Source organism: Platichthys flesus, chromosome 24, assembly GCF_949316205.1.
Source record: "Platichthys flesus chromosome 24, fPlaFle2.1, whole genome shotgun sequence".
NCBI lineage: Eukaryota > Metazoa > Chordata > Actinopteri > Pleuronectiformes > Pleuronectidae > Platichthys > Platichthys flesus.
In genome coordinates this window covers 5,828,649-5,848,749 of record NC_084968.1, presented here as the reverse complement: position 1 = coordinate 5,848,749, position 20,101 = coordinate 5,828,649, and the positions used below count along the sequence as shown (strand labels likewise).

The 20,101-nt window shown below is 41.0% G+C and overlaps 2 protein-coding genes across 7 annotated transcripts; one reads left to right on the top strand and one right to left on the bottom strand.

Moving 5' to 3' along the window:
* Positions 1–513: 513 nt before the first annotated feature.
* On the top strand, positions 514–6,067 carry fam113 (family with sequence similarity 113). The gene is made up of 10 exons (XM_062383826.1): positions 514–646; positions 1,069–1,150; positions 1,395–1,474; positions 1,646–1,878; positions 2,107–2,257; positions 2,888–3,134; positions 3,421–3,489; positions 4,123–4,191; positions 4,868–5,065; positions 5,234–6,067. The coding sequence occupies exons 1-10, from the start codon at positions 623–625 to the stop codon at positions 5,377–5,379; spliced, it is 1,299 nt and encodes a 432-aa protein (XP_062239810.1). The 5' UTR covers positions 514–622; the 3' UTR covers positions 5,380–6,067.
* A 146-nt stretch (positions 6,068–6,213) lies between these two features.
* Positions 6,214–19,330, bottom strand: LOC133949819 (dynactin subunit 1-like). 6 transcript variants are annotated; one of them, XM_062383820.1, is made up of 32 exons: positions 19,191–19,330; positions 17,408–17,473; positions 17,100–17,294; positions 16,610–16,691; positions 16,470–16,501; positions 16,089–16,109; positions 15,532–15,555; positions 14,626–14,709; positions 13,995–14,147; positions 13,817–13,840; positions 13,191–13,388; positions 12,859–13,063; positions 12,690–12,768; positions 12,190–12,349; positions 11,893–11,997; positions 10,831–11,022; positions 10,602–10,718; positions 10,346–10,498; positions 10,084–10,244; positions 9,722–9,890; positions 9,516–9,584; positions 9,207–9,419; positions 8,897–9,058; positions 8,655–8,786; positions 8,417–8,542; positions 8,164–8,306; positions 7,881–8,047; positions 7,522–7,640; positions 7,236–7,431; positions 7,056–7,129; positions 6,876–6,965; positions 6,214–6,783 (listed from the first exon to the last, which is right to left on the bottom strand). In XM_062383820.1, the coding sequence occupies exons 2-32, from the start codon at positions 17,447–17,449 to the stop codon at positions 6,646–6,648; spliced, it is 3,825 nt and encodes a 1,274-aa protein (XP_062239804.1). In that variant the 5' UTR covers positions 17,450–17,473; positions 19,191–19,330; the 3' UTR covers positions 6,214–6,645. The 6 variants fall into 6 exon arrangements, with proteins under 6 accessions (XP_062239804.1, XP_062239805.1, XP_062239806.1 ...); XM_062383821.1 differs by lacking the exon at positions 13,817–13,840; XM_062383822.1 differs by lacking the exon at positions 15,532–15,555.
* Positions 19,331–20,101: the final 771 nt, after the last annotated feature.

Here is a 20,101-nt window from a genome sequence, read left to right as displayed (position 1 = left end):
TTTTCTTTTCGGGGATTTTAACATTTAACGAACAGTTATTTCCATCTTCCAAATCATTTTGTACATCATCTTCTTGATAATATCTATATACATAATTGTATTAGAGGCGATCTTATGATTACGCTGTAACCTTGACCTTTGACCTCCAAATTCCCATCAGGTCATCCTTTAGTCCAAGTGAACGTTTGCGCCAGATGTCGAGAAATTCCAAAAGGTTCTCATGGTCATATCCAGTTCACAAGTAAATGATGTCCCCACGGCCTTTTCTGTTGATGTGCAAGCACCCAAATTGAATCTGTTGATTGAAGAAATTCCCTCTCTTTGTTCTTGATATATAGAGGTCACGTGAGCTTGACCTTCAACCCTCAACCAATAAAAACGGATCAGTCACAGTGAACGTTTATATACAAACTGGTACAATCATGGCCTCAGAGGCATGGTGATAGGGATACCGTGTGACAGAGGCACGTTACGTTTCATTGATTAGAATTTTAGGCTGTTTGTTCGTTCATGTCTTTCCAAACAGACCCGGCCAGCCTGGCGGAGAGGCCTCTTGAAAACTGTGACATTTCCCACGGTCAGCGAAGGGGTCGTCTGATTGTGGGCACCTGTGTGTAACGGGATGATGGCGGATTCGAAGAGAACTGTGAGTCACAAGTTTCTTCCATGATTTGTTTTTAGCGACAAAGTGAATGTTTTTTCCATGATCTTTAACCTGCTCGACGATAAACAGCTGTAGAACCAGGGGCCTGTTGGTGAGGACAATGCAGGAGCTGAAACCCCAAACTTTCAGACGTTAGCTAGCTTGAAAAATTACAGCTAAATTATTTCTAAACAACTAAATAGTGTATCTGTTAATTAAATCTGATATTTGCCTCTTGAGTCAATAAACTAAGCTTATTTTTCCTGTCGGAAGTTCATAAAGATGCTAAAGTGCTAACTGGGCAATGCAAGTTTTAATGATGGCTTAACTAGCTTAGTTTTCAGCATTTCAAAAGCCCTGACTCACTTCGTGTTAACTTTTCTATCTCGTGGTTAAATTAACATTTTCTGTGTGATGGTGAACAGAGGGAGCCGACGAGGTGTGTGAGCCACCTGCAGGCCCGTCAGCTGCTCCACAACAAGTTCATCGTGGTGCTGGGAGACTCCAGTAAGTTAAAACTCAACCCTCCATTCTACTGTCACTTTGTCTTATTGTTTGTGTGCTGGACGTTGCTTGCCGAGCTTTTTATCAGCAGTTCATGGTCCAGAGTGAAGTTAGAAAACTTTGTGTTCGTTCCTACCTGGTTTATCTGAAATGAAAAGTTTACAGACAATGTTTTTAATTAAATTTAAATTTTACCAACGGATCAATTCATCACACTGCCAATCTTTCCACTGTATTTTCTCCTCAGTTCAGAGATCTGTGTACAAGGACCTTGTTCTGCTGCTACAGAAGGATAAGTATCTCACCTTACAACAACTCAGGAGCAAGGCAAGGACTAATATTTACCAGGTTTATGTACTGATTTTAAAAGCATGACTTTATTGGTTTAATGTAGTCGTCATTATAAGCTGTAATCTAGAAGTAGCAACCCTTCTTTAGCATGAGACCTTTTCCTGATTTGTTAATCTTGTCCTCACTCTTACATCTTTCTTTTGTCAGGGTGAGATGAGCTTTGAAATGGACTGCCTGATAGAAGGGGGCTGTCTAAGCCCATTGCACAACGGAACAGGATACAGAGAGGTCCGGCAGTTCCAGTCCGCCCACCACCTGGTCCGCTTCTACTTTGTGACGCGCATCTTCTCTATCTACATGCAGAGCATCATAGATGACTTCCGCAATGGCTTGAAACCAGACATAATCATCGTCAACTCCTGCGTTTGGGATATCTCAAGGTGGTAACACAAAAGAATAACTATAGTTCCAGTAGAAATAATGATAGTTTTTATGTTTTATTGTGCTTGGTGGGCTAACAGAACAAGTTCAACAAATTTGTTTTTGGAATTGTAAAAACAAGCTTCACCTCAATCATGAACCCCCAACCATGATAAGCACCTGTTTAGCTGGTTGTTGTAAACTTAGATTTCCTTGATTTATGTCTGTATCTGTGTTGGGGTTTGTAGATACAGGTCCGGTTGGATTGATGACTACAAAGAGAACTTGCGTAGTTTCTTTGACAAGATGATTGGGATCCTGCCCAAGGAAACCTTGGTCATGTGGAGCCTCACTATGCCTTTAGCAGAGAGAATCAAAGGTGGTTTCCTGGTACCTGAGGTATGTCATCACCAAACAACTCTATCGTAAGTAGACATGGAAATATGGCACACAGGCCGTTGTGTCGGCAAGAGCTGGAAGGACATCAGTTTATAATTGTTATACCTTTCGTGAACTGCTGTTGAAAACCCTCTATTGTGGCTAACTCCTGCACGTTATAGTATTTCCAATCCTACCTAAGCTCTTTACTGCCCCCTCCTGCTTTTGTTCACACCATGCAAATATGTTTCCAGGTAGAATTTTTGTATCTCTGCATTTAGGGCCGTACGTTAGGGCCAAAACTATTCAAGAAGAATACATATTAGTCATTTCATATTTCATATTAGTTGATATTGATCATTATCACAGTAAATATCACATTGTTAAGGCTTTCGGTCCTGAGTGGAGGTGGTGGTTTTAATCTTTTTAATGAGCAGAAAACGACAAACACTTGATACAACAAAACATTTTACAATCTGAGGTAGATCACTTATGTGCTATACCTCCTCACTGTGCATAAGGAATATATTGATGTATACTGAACCTTAGTTATATCGCCATTGATGAAAATTATGTTGCATCCATTATTGATATTGTTTTATTACCCAGCCTTAACTACACCATGTGTCGCCTCTCCTTCTTTCACCTCAGATTGAGCACAAGGTCTCCCATCTGCGTTATGATGTGATCGAAGCTAACTTCTATAGCGGGACCCTGGCTGACGCCTACGGGTTAGACGTGTTGGACCTACACTTCCAGTTCCGCTTTTCTCTGCAACATCGTACGAAGGATGGAGTCCACTGGAATGCACTTGCCCACCGCAGGATAACCTCCCTGCTGTTACACCACGCTGCACAGGCCTGGGGCGTCAACATGCCCTGTGAACTGAGCCCTGTCGGTGAGGAGCTACACTGCATTTTTCTACATGCCGTTTTTTAAACAGACATGAACCTTACTCTGGCAACTATTACACATGCGTTTTTTTCAATGACCTTGAACACAATACATCAGGATTGCTCAGAGGGAATTAAGCTAACACTTGAACTCAAGGAAGAACTGTGATCAAATACACTTTAATCAAAGCCTTCAAGCTATATATTTTATGTGCCTAGACAGACATGTATATGAGAGGAAATGTATTTAATTTCAATAATTTGATATTAACATTACTTTTTTCTTTTTAGAACATTCTGAAAATGCTCTTCCGCAGCCAGTCTATGGCAATTTTTCCAACCCTGCAGGGCATACATCAGGTGGGAATGATGTGTTTAAAAGCATTTTCTGTTGATTTTATTAGTATAGGACAAAGCACCGTTGGTGATGCATCACAATAAACATTAGACCATATGAAAATTATAAATACCAGAGCGTACTTAAGGTTTGGAAAAACTACTTGCGTGTGTAATCACATTGTAATTATTGGAATTTCTTCAGAAAGAGCTGGGGAGGATTTAGTCTATAATCAGGCAGGTCTTTCATGGTTCATAATGTTCTGAATCAGTTTACCTCAGAATGTCTATGACAGTAGCGTGCTGCACACTCAAAAACATCACAGATCCGGGTGACGGGTAAACAGACAAAATAATGAAAGACAAGTTCTCACATGAGACAGGTAACAACATTGCATACTACTTGCAGGTACCGTATGTGGACAATTACCGCTGAAACTGCGAGGTCTTCACTATGACTATGCTCAAGGATGCTAAAAACTTAATGGACAATACTTTGCTGAGCCGCAGCTTTATAATGCAGCAACAGAGCAAAACACCCAAGTTGGAGGTCTCATAAATTATCATGATATTTTTGCCATCCTTTGGAAAGGTGAATTGCAGAAGGTGTGAGAACATAATATTGGTTTTCTGATGCATGTATTTCTGCTCTTTCAGGACTGCGTCAAGTAGACTGTGCCCCTAACTTCTACTGCCCTCTTCCCACCAACTATTTTTCCAACAAGGGTGAGGTTTAAAACATACACAACAAGGTTTTTGCTTCATCTGTGTCAGGGGAAAACACAACTTAATTCATACGTGCTGATACATCTAAAATATTGATGTGACGGACAAATATTCTAGCTCCTTTGTAATGTAGTGTGATTTCAGACTACAAATGTCGGTTTCTAGTGAGGATTTCTAAAGACAGGAACATGTTGCAGCCAAACACTTTCTGTGTTTTTACAGGGAAAGGTTTACATGTAGTGATGTGACTACTAGGAGCTTTTACACATGCACTTCTACCCTGACCTTTTCTTGACATTACCCAGGCAATCGCCCTTCAGTTGAACCACACATCGCTTGACTTAAGACGTCTACTCCCTAGTACAAATTCAGTTTCATATCCGATTGAGCCAATGTGTGAATAGAGCAGGTTGTCCTTTTGAACTCATAATGAGTGAGTGGGTGTGATGAGGTTTCTTGCTCTTCCCAGGCATCGCCCTTCTCTTAAAACATAAAAATGTTACAGTGCGTGGCACAAAGATAATAGTTTGTGCTGCATGTATGGAAAGGGAAGCATCCACAGGTGCTTAAGTAAAGGAAGGAGTAACATAAACTGAGTCTCTCCTTTCACATCATGCTCTAGTCATCAACTTTGCGTTGTGTATACATGTATATATTTTCCATTTGTCTCCAACAGAGGGATATGAAAACGGCTACAGGGAGGAGTTCAGCAATGATCCCCTCCCTTTACAATGCTTCAACTTTGAGGACAACCATCAGCAGAAACGAACACATCGCCACAGGCCGGCCCTCCCACCACAGCCTCACCTCCCACCACAGCCTCACCTCCCTGTCCACAGGCGCATGTATAACAAACATGGACAGGGTGGAAATGGTAAGTGTATAATACTGCAGTGGAAGCCATTCTTTGGCTCTTCCAAGTTATACTTCATAACCATGTATGCTTTCACATTTGTTTAAACGAAAGACCTCTTTGGTTAATCTGGTCTCGTTATTGAAGGTCTTTATCATCATTAAATGACATGTTCTGTATGAATTTCAGGTTCCAACTACAGACCTCACCCTTACCACGTTCCCTACAATGAGCCCCATCAGTACGTGATGAGGAACAGACACATCAGACACCACGTTGCTCCTTACGCCTACCAAAGACCAAATCAATACGGCAATCATTTCAGTTACTACTGAGCTGTTTCTCAATGTTCAAAGTGTTACATGAATCATCCTGTCGGACATAATTCCAAAAGTCTTCAATGTTCTCTAAGCCATACACAGGCTTTTAAGCAGGAGGAAGTGTTCAATTTCACACCTTGATTTTATCTAACCAGCTTCGAGTGTTCTCGTATGTATACAGTTTCCTTAATCTTTTATTATATTGTAAATTAGTTCTCTTTTCTCTGATTGAATTTGTTTGTTCCCTTGACAAGAAAATGTTTTTTAAAAGTATTTCAGATTTTTTTTACATTCTGCACTAAAATGTATAAGGTGAATTGTTCTATTAAAGTTGAAGCTAAGTTTTCCTAACAGCTTTTGGGTTATTAAAAAATATCAGGTCAAGCATAATGTAAAGATTTTGTTTCCGAAATCTGATCCGTTTGTTGGAACGCTGCTAAATTTTCAACATTTAAACCCTCTGGTATGAAAATTGCTTTGACTGAGATTTGTTCCTAACACCAGGCACCATCAAATGCTCAAATTGGAGGGAAGAACTTCTTTCTACTCAATAACCTGGGGTCAGTAGCCGGTTTAAGAGATTTAACTGCTGAGATCATTGTAGCAGGTCACTCTGAAAGCAGGGTTAGGGTTCATCTATTGAGGATAATGAGATTAGAATAAAAAAATGTGTCTGTACATGAGGGAAGGTGTCGGTTCATCTTCAAAACCAGACAGTGGACCTTTATGTTAAGCTGTAAATGTTTGAGCAGCTCATTTTTGTCAACAACACAGTAAAGCCTGTTAACACACATATAGTTAAGAGGCTTTACAATCCATTAGTCAAAATGAACACAGACACATTCATAATTGATGCTCCGAAGTGAATTGCGTCCTTTTATTGTCGGAATTACTACAAATACTAGTCAATATACCAAGCTCTGGTTTGGGAATAACTTCTATAACATATTACAAAGACAAAAGATACAAAGAAGAAACTAAAGAGGTGTGAGAGCACAATAAAAATGACTGTAGTTTCCCCCATTCCCACAAAGAGTTAGCAGGTTGGTGCCCACAAACTTTCTGTGACTACAACAAAGAGTTAAATCCACTTTGCCCTTCATTAAACACCAATCACTTTTACCTGTGCTCTACTTGTATTAGTGCTGTCTTAACTTAGAAAATGCTGGATACAATTTCCTGAGAAGAGTGAAAAGCAAAGGAAAGAAATTGGGTGTCAAGTGGAAGATGGAATTAGAATTAAAAGATTTTCTTGATGTTCCTTCAATCTTGGCTGAGCTCTTACACCATGAGGAGGCTGTGCACTTGCTGCAGCTGCTGCTGTGAGAGGACGAGGCGGTGGACTTGTTCTTGTCCGCGGTTGCATGGAATGGAAACGCGGCCAACAAGCACCGTATTCCCCTGCTTTTCTTCCTTGGCCTACGAAAGAACAGATGGACATTAAATAATTTTACATGATCCATTACTTTCACTGACATCATAGCCTTGTAACTGGTGCCGTATGCTTTTACCTTCACAAAGGATGACAGCGGGAAGGTGGCAAAGTCAGAGGAAGCCTTTGCTCCACGCTGATGCATGACCACGTGTTCAGCTACTTCTCCCTGAAACACAAGTTTCCAAATGTTTGGTTGTGCATTCCTGTTAGCATATTGACGCGCTAATGAGAAGAGCTTGGACTCTGAAGTTGTCACCTTGAGTTTGTCCAGAGCATCACTGAGGTTCTGCAGTCGAGACGTTTGCTCCAGCAGCTGGGCACTGGCACTAACTGGAAGAAAACATGCGAGGGGGACGGACAGAAATTAAAGCAAAGTGACCTAAATCACATTTTAAAAAGCATCTTATTCAAAAGGTTAAATATGTATGCTTCACACCTGTTGTCTTCCCAGTGATGTCCACCACTTTAGACTCTGCACTCAGCTTGAGCAGTGTCGCCAGCAGTTGGTCAGTCCTGCGATAGAGGCCTGTGTTCAGTCCCTCTGGAGGCATGGAGCTTTCTTTGGACAATTGTGGCAGTTTGGGGGGGCGGAGTGGAGGCAGGGAGGCCAGCTGGGCTCTCATCTTCTCTGCCTGTAGTCAAATATACTTTTGGTTAATATTACCAGGGTTCAAACATCAAGCAGAGCACAATATAAAGACACCAACGGCAGACTAGTGTACCTTGAGTCTGTTGTTTTCATTCTTGAGGTGTTTAATCCCCAGTCTCTGAGCCTCGACCTGCTGCCGGAGGAGGGGAGAGTCCACCACCTCTACTGGCCCCGCCATGGATAGAGGCACACCTGCTCGACAGAGGGAACAAAGTGAAAGATATATCTCTAACACCCTGTACTACTTCTCTGACACTTCATTGACTTTTCGCACAGAATTTGAAGAAAATGTTTGTTATTTGTCATTGTATCATTGTTGCAGTAGCACTACAAGCAAAATATTACCTCATTATCAGCTGACTTACGCAGTTTTCCTGTAAATAATATTTCGATCTATGTACAATAAATGCTCATAACCACACAGTAATTTACCTCCTGCAGATCCCTGAACAATAGAGGCAATTCCAGAGGCAGGCGGGCCTCTAAGGCCTTCAATGGTCATCTTCGATTGGTTATTGATGCGTTGCTTCAGCTCTGCCTTCTCTGCCTCCAGCTGGTCGATATCAGCCTGCAGAGCATCCATTGTCTCCTCAAACTCCCTGAAGACGAGGAAGAAAGAGGCCAATGAGGAGATAAATAGGAAGCGCAAGAGAGAAACGATGGAAAGTAAGAAAAAGATAAAAACTGAAATGTGTATGGATCTAATGGTTCGTACTTCTCTTTCTTCTTCAGCAGGGCGAGATTCTCGCTGAGTTTGGTCTGGATCTTCTCCACCCGCTCATCTGCGTCTTTGGTGGAGGTGTCCAGCTTTTTCTCCAGCAGACTCAGGCGAACATTGGCCTCACTCAGCTCCTCACCCTGGGTGGAATAAGAATTTCTCTGATTTCTATCTGATTGGCTTATTATTAAAACTTGATTTCTCAGACAAAAGATGTTTTTTTTTCACCGGTTGTTTTCTTCACTGTTACCTTGAGCTTAAGAGACCTCTTGACCTCCTTGATGACCGTCTCTCTGTCTTCTAGTTTAACACCTAGACCCTCAGCGTCAGTCATCTCAGCCCTGACGGTGGCAGCTCTGATTTCCACAGGAGGGGTCTGAAGATGAAGGGATGATAATAACAAGTTGAGTGAATGTGAAGGAAGTGACAAAGAATATAAATATGCTTTGATTTCAGTGAACTATGTGATACACAAGGCCTGCAAATACCTTGCCCTGAGGTTTGTCAGCATCATACTCTCCCTCCTGCATGGCCGTAGCCATCTTGTTCATGGTAGCAATGACAGAGCTGCAGGACTGACGCAGACACTCTGGGCCACTCAGGCCATGGGAGCCATACACCTTGGTGGAGAAAACAGCTCTTTGATTAAAAAGATAATCACTTGTCTCAAAACAGTAATTTAAAGCTTAATATCCTTATCACTCACAGGGCACATGAGTGTTCACATTACCTGATCCACAGCGTTGCAGGCAATATCCTCCAGCTTGAGAGCGTTGACACCCTCCTGCTCTGCCAGCGGAGCAACCATCTGAGCTCCAGCCGCAGCCACCTCCTGCAGCACGGCCACCACACGGGTCAGCTGACGCCTAGACTCTGTCAGCGCGTCTGCCACCTGCCAATCGTACAAGAGATAAAGTTTAATGGTACAACACGGAAACGAATCATGTTTAAAATTATTTCAGATTAAGCTTCATACAGCAATTAACTCTGTATGTACATTTCTGTGTGCATATGTGCCTTTTTTTCATTTGGACCCATACCTCTGGTCCAAAATTGAGCGCAGCAGGTACTCCGACCACATCTGTTCCAGGCATGCGACGGCGGATCTTCTTACAGAACTGTCTGATATCCGAGCCTGAAGTGTCCAGGTCCTTCAGAAGCACAGCAAGGCCAGAGCTCTCCTGACCCGCAGCCAGGAACGCCCGCAGACGAGCCACCTCCACTCCCATGGAGTCCAATGCATTCTGGGTAAACTGGAGTTGAGATTGTGAAATACACAAAGTTAGGAAACAGTTCTGCTCTACTTTTCTCAACAGAAATAAGTCAACCATAGAAGAAGCTTCACGTACCTTGATGTGGTCAGCCAGCTGCACTGTGCAGTCCTCAGTGTGATCTGCCAGATGGACACTGTACAGTTGCTGGGAAACAAAAAAGTGAGTTACTCCTCTACAACAAAGCTAATATGTTTTATGCAAATGCTATTTACACTGAAAAGATACAGACTATTAAAGTCCTATACATCATTCAGGTAACATAATCGATTTGTATTTATTACCTGGTAGTACTTGATGGCCTTGGTCAGGGGCTCCACCTGAACAGTCTCATCTAATTGGTCTTTATGCAGCAGGTCGATGAAATAATCCAGGGAGCGCTCATGGAAATTCATTTCAGAGTAAAGTGTACCCATACGCTTAAAAACCTCTACGTCACAGGTGTTCAGAGCCCTAGAACAAGAGAAGGGAAAATGGGAACGAATAGATGGAGCACAGGTTGTAAATGAATAAGGGTTACATGAACTCAGCAACAGATTCTAATTATTCTAGACAAATATAATATACAACTGCTTTTATGGCCAACATCTTAGAAACACTACTTTATTTATTTCTGGCACATAAGTGATGAAGCTGTAGTGCATACTGTTCATATTTGTGCAGGGTGGCCTGCAGCAGGCTGAGGGAGTACACCAGCCCTGAGGCAAAGCTGCGCTGTTCTCCTGGAGGCCCTCTGAGCCCTGTCCCCTGCGCCAGGTTCCCACTCAAATCAAACTTCTCCTGGGCTTGTTTGCTGAGGAGCTCAGCCTGCCAGGATAGAAGATTCAAATACATCTTGCTCAGTTACATAGACAGACAGAGAACAACAAAACTAATTTGTTTTAAAACAGTCTTGTACATTTACATACCTTGCAGATGAGCCTGGGGATGAGAAGAAGGACCAGAATACAGTCATGATCTCCACCATGACGGAGAAAAGAGTCTGGCATGAAGGAGGTGAGGAGGGACACCTGTCTGTTGGACTGAGCCACTTCCATTTTCCTCAGCTCCATCTCAATGGCCTGGAGACACAAACGTGGAGTTTTTAAGAGAGAGAATGAAGGACACTGATATCACCTCGTTAAAACTGGTCATACATGATCAGTCTTAGTGCGGGTCTCCTACCTTGGCATAGGCCTTGGTCTCTGCAAACTTGATCTTGAAGTCAAACAGTTCTGCGGGCGGCTGCTGAACTTGTTCAGCGTTGGCATTCTGCTGGTTGATCAGGTCCCTATTGGCATCCTATGTGCAGCAGGAAGAAAGGACACATGGCTTCAGGACGTCCACTTGCCAGTGTGTCTACATCAAACTCACTTCCAACAGCAGAAGTGTTAATTTCCCTCTTTCCACCTACCTGCAGCCTGGTAGTGAGATCTCTGTATTTGGTGATGGTCTGCTGGTAATCAGCCACAGTCTCCTGAGCAGCCTCAACTCGTTTTTCAGCTTCTCTGACCTTTGCACCACCCATGTCGAGCTGTTCTCTCAGCTCCATTTCAGTCTCCCTTCCATTCTCCTGGAGCTCATCATTCATCTCATTGATTGCCTCCTGTTGGTGAAGAAAAAAACAAAACAGACATTCTGTAAAGATTGAAGGTGGTGACCCTAGTGATGGCGAGATGAAGCTTCATGAAGCTTTGAAGCTTTCCATCCAATTGGTTCGCTCATGGGCCGAAGCTTCATGATGCTTCATGATGCTTCATTTGCTCTACTGCGCCATCAAGTGGACTTTAAATGTTAATGTAATTATAATGAAACCACGGCTTTGGTGTGTGAAGCTTTGAATTGAATAAATGATTTAATGATGTTTGTGATGCCAATACACGTAACACGTACAATAGGGATAATAGTTTATTTATTTTTATAAAAAAACTGCTGTGTTTCCTTTTTTAGAAATAATTTCGCCTGCTTTAGAAACAATCATTTCCCAGCGCACAGATGAAGCTGGGGTACAAGAAAAGATACCGCAAGTTTGTACAAGTTAAGAAATAAATTATTTTTTTCCTCCAAATACTCTAGAATATATTGCAAGCAAACGCACAATAAAGTCCCAAGACAAGTAGTGCGAGGGGGTTCCATTGCGTTTCGCGGCCCCTTATGTTTTGAATCGCACACCAAACCCGCAAACCATTTCCTGAATCAGTGACGAGGTCGGCCGGCTCGCGAGGCTTCAAACGTCATCACATACGTCATCTACCCAAGCCTCGATACGTGCTTCACAAAAATCATCCTCAATTACTCAACACAAGCTTCAAAGCCTCGACATGGGAGGACACATCACTACCAGACCCTTCTTTTGGTAACTGTGCTTAATAATGTTTTATTCTGGATTTTTTTCTTCAAATGGGAGCCAAACTGTGAATACTTTGACATAATGAAAACAAAGTAATGTATGTAGATCAGAAATGTGAATACTGACCAGATCAGTGACTGTTTCTCTCAGCTCTCTGACTTTCTCCTCCAAGTCAAGGTTCCTCTCTGTAAGCGTCTCAACCATCTCCTCTGAGCCCAGAGCAGCATCCACCTGGAACAAGTCCACACACACAGGCAAGTATATGTACAGTTAGATTCTGAGAGGAGTAACAAACAAAAACCGTCCACCCTTCTTTAAAACACATACACAGGAATGGAGGGGGAAATTTCAGCCATTACATTTAGCTTTGTGTTATGAACATTAAGAATCAGATGAAAGCAGATCTTTCCTCCCTGAGTTTACCTGCTCCTTCAGTTCATCAATAGTGGCCTCTGCTTGCTTGACTTCTTCCTGCAGTTTTTCCTTCTGAGTCCTCAGGGTGTCCAGCTCAATGCTCTTCTTCTCCATCTGCTTCTGCAGCTTCACATGTTCCTGTTTCTCTGAGGAAGACAGGTCACGCATCCTGAGAGGGAACAGGAAAATTGAAATACATTTTGTTATTAGGTGCGGACCAAACTACCTACAACTACAGGATGCCATGAAAGTGGATGTAGATTTGAATGGAAATGATTGCCCTACAAATATTTCACTTCTACAGTAAACTGAAGGTTTTATTGGGATGCTATATACCCAACAGTAAGGTGAGGCAATGTTAGTTGTCCCCTCAATCCACTTAGTGATGAGTAGTTCCTAAATTTAACTTAACATGTGGTATTTATATAATTATAACTACAGTTTACAAACAAAATAATACTGTATACTTTAATTTTTCTACTTAAATCAAAAGGAGTTTGTTGACCAACCGGACTAGAGCCTCCTTCAGTCTGCTGTTCTGCTCCTCCAGCTGTTTGACATGGTAACTTGAGGCAGCTCCGTCTGATCCTGCAAAAGAGAAAAGGTATTATACTCAACTCAAAGACAGAAAGAAGTACAGAGAGAAGCTTTTTTTGATTGAGTGAGTGGTGCAAAAACCTTTCTCTGAAATCTCATGTCTAAGAATCTCCAGGTCCATAGAGAGCTCATCCACTTTCTCTTTCAGACTATCCACCTCCACCTGCAATGACTCCGCTTTCTCCTCCGCCATCTCTTTGTCCAGTGTTGCCATCTCAATGGCGTCGGCCGTGTCGGACATCTCCTCCATGTAGTGGTCCTTGGATTCCTGTGCATCCCGGGCTTCCTGGAATTTGAAAGTAAAAAATGTAGCTTCAGAGAGATTTCCTGATAACTGAGGAGCTGCATCTTTCATTTATAGCTATGTTATATTAAGTAATACTTATTAATAGTATTTAATATTTTCTTTGTACCTTCTTGGCTTCTTTAAGATGTTTCTGGAGTTCGGTCTGCTGCTCCTGCATTTTTATCTTCCATTCCTGAAGCTGCTCCAGCTGGATCTTGTGTTTTTCTAGCTCCTTCAGTTTGGCCTTGTCCTCTGTCCTCTTCATCTTCAGCGTCTCAAGCTTCTCCTCCAGGTCTTTGACCTGACCTCGCAGGGATTCCTCCTCCTGAGAAGACAGGAAACGGAAGGGCACAACAGGCTGGTGAGATAAAAGATCCTGCAGTTTAAAAGCTCTGTCTTGAGCTGAAGGTAAAAAGGACTTCATTTATTTTCAAAGAGGAAGATGTTAAATGCAAATGTTTTATATTTTCTTCAATAATGTGACTTTCTACTGCTGAATTAACAGGAAAACAACTTAGAAATATTGATGCACAATGTAGAAATATGTATCTATTCCCTCGTTGGTGAATTTGAGCCTTTCATTCGTTGTTTCATAAGTTAAGACATGCATCCCCATGAAATCCACAGTGAGGAGATTACAAAACCATAATTAATTATTGGAAGGGTGCGCTGAGGGTCATTTTGCCCACTTATGTTACGAGTTTGTTAGTAAACCCATGCCAGGTATCACCAGCATGCATGTAGCCACTCTACCTGTTTGGAAATGGGAGGTTCCGCCTGGGCAAACAATGACAACATGGATGAAATGGGACTTATTATATGATAGAGGAAATAATATGGAGACAAAACTGACAAGTACTGAAAATGAAAAATACCCATATAAAAATGGCACAAATACTAAAATAAGCTATTGTCATTGTAAGTGACCTACCTTGCTCGGAGTAGCTGGGACTCCGGATGCGACTGGCGCAGGTGACCCACTGGGCTGAGGCACGATGGGCGCTCCCAGTGCACCCTGGTGGGAGGACACTCCAGCCTCACTGACATCGCCAGACAACGAGGATGACAGACTCTCACGAGACGTCTGTTGACAAAGGACGGTAAGTGTCAGTTAGTGGCTAGAGGGAGGATAAGAGAGTTAAAAAAAAGGAGGAAGGAAGGACTGAGTGAAAGCGCGAGTTAAACCATTGCAATTTTATAAATTATGCACTTATAATTTAGGGGCATTAATTAATGATGCTACATAAATGTGCTTCTCCCACAGTGAGCAGACATCTTTAAAGAACCCAGTTGAAAAGGGAATGTCGTAGACTAAACCATTCTTCTGTATTCGTCCTGTACTAGCTTGTGATAATACGATAATGTATATTCCTAGATAAAACAATTCACCTTTCCCCAAAAGGTTTCCTCGAAGGTCAGCAAGAAACGAGTAAGAGTTTGGTGAAATGGTAGAGTCCAGTGTAGGTGCAAAGACAAACTAAGAAGTCACCCGATTTCTGTGACCAAACATTTCACCCCTCCCTGTCACCACTCCCTGAGTACTCGGACATGACAGATCATACCGTCAGTGGCAGGCTGGGGCGGCCGGCGGAGCGTACCAAGAGGGAGGGGAGGGAGGTGGCAGGTGTGAGACCTGGCGTGCTCCACTGCCAGTGTGATCAAAACAGTTATTTTTTCAAGTGCAAAATAAGTCTGATAATACAAAATCAATCTTGTACTGTTTATTTATTCTAAACGGGAAAATTAATGAGTCAGTGTTTTAGTTATTCTCATGTTATACATGTTATGGTTACAAATGCACATTAAACAAGCAAAGCAAATGATATTGCTTAAAATGTTGCTTTGTGTCACAGGAAATCATCACTATCTCTGTACACATAACGGTGATTAAACAGGAAATACAGGATCTTATACCGGTGTATCTTTTTCTGTTAAATCAAGTAATTTTAACACTGTTTATTCATTTAAGGGTTAATGTTATTACAACGTGCATACGTCTAATCTGACTGCCACTATATTTTCTCAAAATAAAAGACCATATAATTTATGGCAATTATCTCTGCAGTACGAAATTGGCTAAAGGAGGGCCTCTAGAACACTACGCCTTCCAAAATTCGGATAAATCCATTTCTAGAGTGGAAGGTATGTCAACAACATCTGCCATGTAACTATGCAAAGGATCATTATTCAAAGGAAAAATGCTGTAAAATTCTAACCATAATTATAATCTCAATATTGTGCTTATTAAACTAATGTAATCCCGGCTGCCTTTTCCAAAACACGTACTTCTTATCATACTAGAAAAAAATCCTTGGCTTTCTGAAGCATTCAAGATATTCAAATCTGTATCCCTGTTTTCGACTCACTGAGCACCCTCACAAGGTTGAAAAAGTGAAATAAAGCTTTTTAGAAGTTTTTAAATTATTCTGTTTGGATGCACCTCCCCTGTCAACTGTAGACAAGCTCACCTTGGCAGAGCGGCGGGAAGAAGACTGGAGGAGAGGAGGAGGGGAGTTGCAGAAAGAGGAATGGACACACACAGATATACACACACATCCAGCAGGGACGCAAGATAAGAGATAAGTAGCAGATAGTAAGCATACATCTGTTAGTTTATATCCACTGAGCACAGGTTCGATAGCTGCATGCACCATTTCAAAGAAGTTATTCTTCGTGACTCAAATCACAAGACCATGTGAAGTCATGCAACAAAGTCACAACTGTGGCAAATTTCCAATGAGTTGTGAGACCAAGTGGACAAAGACACCACAATGATGACCTTTACATGGTCACAGTTTTGCTCTCTTGATGTTTATGCTGGATGATTCAGACGCAATAAAAAAGTAAAAGTGAGAAAAAACTAAAACGTCTCGTGCACATAAACAATAAGAGAAAACTGTGACAATGAGGCATCAATAAGATGTGCAAAGCATTAAAGAGTATTTTAAATGCAAAATGTTAGTTGGCACATTAGTATGAATAGCAACAACCAAAGCAAATATATTTTAGATTAAAATAGTTCTACCTTCTTCACATTCAGTGGTGTCTGTGAAAAGTATTCAGAAAAACACAATTGAGACATCAACCCAAAGCTGAGGTCAAACAGAAATTAATTCTAAGGTAATAAAAAGAGAAGAGAAATAGATAAAAACTAACATAAAGCATTTCTGGTCAGGAAGAGAATGCAAAGAATAAGTCAGAGAGAGGATTGGTAATTTCACCACTCATTTGAAATTTATTTATTTGCTATTAATAGGTCCGATTAATTTAGGTCGGTACATTTAAAGCAGTATAACTGCTCTGGACAGGGCAGGCATTACCTTAAAATGCTCTAAAGCTGAGTTATGAAAACAAAAAATTATAAGTCGATTATGAAATGAAACAAAAGCAGCAGATCGTTGCCTACCAGTTTGGAAGTTTTTGGAGTCTCTGGAATGTCTGGAGTAAACACATGAAGTATGCATGTTATTATTTACTGTTATTATTATTCACTTTGAGATGCTAATTAAGGTATGAATTTAAGATGCAACTGAGGATTAGTCTTACCTTTTTGTTTGAGAATCTTGGCAAGCACAAACTCAGGAGTATCTGGTGAGGTGGCACCCGAGCCATCTTCCACCACCTGAATCTGTGCATACACACACCCAGACACAAGGATGGGATTAAAACAACAAACAAGCATCAAGGAGCATTTTCCTTTTTAATTAGTAAAGGCTGAAATAGGGTTAGGGTTAGAAAATATTATCCTATAAAACTACTGACATTCCCTACTAGCATTAGGGATGGGTTTCACTATGAGTATTAATGCCAATTTAGATCCAGGTACTGTTATCGTTTTAAAAGAACAAATCAAGTCATATATACAATTTTTAAAATCCAAATTCTTGACTAGCAAATTGCAAGCGAAAATAATTTGATTATAGAAATATAACAAACACATTTACAAAAATAAACAGCATTGTTTCATCATGATCACAACCCTTGTGAGAGCAACTAACACTACATCATAACATCAAAACATATTTATTTGACTAACCTGCGACTGTCTGACGAATATTCCATGATTTTCCTCACAGATGAAGTAGCGTTTCCCCTGCACGGTACCATCGTTCTTGCCATTAGGCTTATCAAGTACAACACCCACCCATTTACCGGAGGCAAAGAGGGTGGCGCCGATGTAGGCGACAGTGCCGCGTTGACCCTTCCCTGTCACCTCTACTGTACAGCCAATCTAGAAGAAGAAAGGTAGGGACAAGAAGAAAAGAGACTGAGTTGTTTTGCTCTAGTTAATAGTCATTTATTCATTTATGTTTCTCTATTTATTTTTGTTGAGAAGTGACCCACCTTTGGAGGTTTACCACTCTCCACTGTTCCTGCACTGCTCATTTTGCTGATCAGTGGGCTGGTCAGCTGAGGGGGGAAAGAGAAAGAAGAGGAAGGTTGGTGACTAATGCGAATGAGTTGTGGTGGAGGAACGTGGCAAAAAAAGAAGGAAGGTGAAGTCATTACATATCTGAGAATTATTTTTTTTAATTCCATAATACCACAGACATCTTATCTTTATTACGTGAACTAATCTTTATAGAATAGATTTGGCTTATAATATTTTTCTAATGTAATCAAACAGACCTATTCACAGATAAATAGCGTTGTTTATTATGCCCAATAATTCTCCCTGTACAAGCTATTATGAGCAACTTCAGGAATTAAAAAAGTTCAGTAAAAAGCGAGTCCTAAGGCCACAGAGCACAGAAACACATTCATACACCCAGTCATATGTCTGGGCAATAGCAGACCTCCTAATAAACAAGCCATATCTCTGCCTCGCTCAGACAAAGATACTCATTCAGGACAAACTAGGACTGTGGTTGAGTGTAATCCTTTAATAGAGCTGTAGGGACATGTGAATTCATGCTGACTAACAGTTTTAAACTACAGGGCAGAATACTGGATAGAAAAGGTTTATCATAGCTCTATGGTGGACGCTATGGGAGGGTTTTTTGTTAGATTAAGAGAACCACAGATCGTTTTTTACAGAATCCTCTAAAATAAATACAACTAAAAGTAACTAAATAGGAGCAATGGGTTGAACATAAGGACAGGATTTTCATTTTATGTACAGGATTATCAAGATTTACCCAAAAAAAGTACAGATTTTCTCTGATGAAGATGCAATATGACACAAGCTGAAACCTACAACAACTTTATGGTGAGTATCACAAACTCTTGCTTTTTACATTATAATTGTTCAACTTCAAATACACAAATCAAAAGAGCATTGATGCACTAAATAAAACATTATTTGATGAGAAGTGACCGTGTTACTCACCCTGGGGGTATAGGAATGTCGCCTGTTCATAGCCATGATTAATGATTAGTATAATTTTACCTCCAGAATTAGGATACGACTTAAATGCTACTTTTCCTCTGTTTTCATATTCCTTCCTCTTTTCCGGGAGAGAAGGACAATACATGAGGATTTTAGGGAGGGATCCTAGAGGTCTATCACAACACGTCACTGAAAGAGGAGGGAGGGTGGGGATCTAGCTGCTGTGTCTCCCACAGGAATACACATGGATGTTAGCTTTCAATTAGCTCTCAATTAACTAGCCCTACTTTTAAACAACGTCTTTGTTGCCATTGCATGTCTTGTGAGATTAACGATTTAACAAATGCCAACCATGAACTCTTAATTATACAGTCAGTGGCGATGGCTAGCGTGGGCTAGCTTACAGTTGTTATTTAGAAGGCCTGGAGCGAAATATTTTGTATTGCTTGTTTTCTGTTTGCCATAAAACAATATATGGGTTAGGTAAAGCATCACAGGCGCCGACCGCTTCGTGACATAGGAAGGAGGGCAGAGCCATAAATGGAGATATAGGAAACATGTAGTCATGGCAATAAAGATATAATACGGTGGACAGATGTTAGCTTGCCTTATCAAAATAACAGTGACAGTCAAGCATGACACACTTTAGTTGGACATCGCATTTCAGTCAAGAGCTTTGTTAGCATTGACAACGTCAAACAACTTGACAGCTGGGCTGCCAACGCTAGCAAGGAAGCTAATTTCAGAAAGCAACTCAAAAGCGAACATGAAATATCAGCTTGCTGTTACTGGGCTTACCTGGCATACACAGAGATCCCTGACTTCAAATAAATCTCCTTGTGCTTTTCATTCAGACAATCAATAAGCCCCTGTTGTTATTTATTTAGGCTACCTAGCTTGGAAAATCCTCCAGCCAGTTCCGGTTTTGGCGGGGCACTTCCGGTGAAATGACAGACAGATAATATAGAAGAAGAAGGGGACGAGGAACCTAGCGCCTCTAGTGGCTGCAGGAACTTCGTGATTAAACAACCAGAGCTGTTGACACACAGTCCTCTGCATTGATGGGGATTGTTGCCTTTATGTCGCAGTTTTTAACGATTTACTTTTTCTTTACTAAGTCTTCATGTCAGTTTGCATTCATCTTCAATGTCGAGGACCCAAGCTGTGGAAACATTGTTATTTGTTGTCCTCTTGTTGCTAACATCTAGTTAGAAAATGGGAAATTATAGAGTAGATTATAAATGTAAAATACAGGAAAACAGGAATCAATGTGGGGTCTTGGGTGTTTACATTGTGAGTTTTTTGTTCTCTAATCTGGCTGTATGTTAAGTCAGATTTCAATTCTAATCATTGTTAAGAATAATTAGGCAAAAACAGTGACTAAAGCAAGACCGCTGATGTGAGAAAGGGGTCAAAGTAACACAATAAAATGCTTAATCAATATTATCTAAGGTTTTTAAACCAGACTATGTCTTATCACTTATTTATCCATTAGATAATTGAGCAGAACCATTGTTTAAACGTAGTCAGTGACAGAAATTATTAATGCAATGGCAGATGAATGTGGCAAAGATGTGTTCAACCAAAAATCATATATTCAATTAATAGTTTGCCGAAAATAGAATAGACTATAGAATAAAGTAGTTCCAGCTTGCAGCTTTTTTAATGAGAGGCCAAAGTTAGAAACTATTCTGATCTCATCTTTCTGC

Bases quoted from the DNA above. Each gene is read 5' to 3' on its own strand.
- LOC133949819 (XM_062383820.1), bottom strand. From the start codon at position 17,449: ATGAGCAGTGCAGGAACAGTGGAGAGTGGTAAACCTCCAAAG. The intron at 10,499-10,601 runs GTAGGAGACCCG...TTGTGTCTCCAG, and splicing joins AGACCAAGGCCTATGCCAAG to GCCATTGAGATGGAGCTGAG. The intron at 7,432-7,521 runs GTACACTAGTCT...ATTTGACTACAG, and splicing joins ATGAAAACAACAGACTCAAG to GCAGAGAAGATGAGAGCCCA.
- fam113 (XM_062383826.1), top strand. From the start codon at position 623: ATGATGGCGGATTCGAAGAGAACT. The intron at 1,151-1,394 runs GTAAGTTAAAAC...TTTTCTCCTCAG, and splicing joins CGTGGTGCTGGGAGACTCCA to TTCAGAGATCTGTGTACAAG. The intron at 3,135-3,420 runs GTGAGGAGCTAC...TTTTCTTTTTAG, and splicing joins CTGTGAACTGAGCCCTGTCG to AACATTCTGAAAATGCTCTT.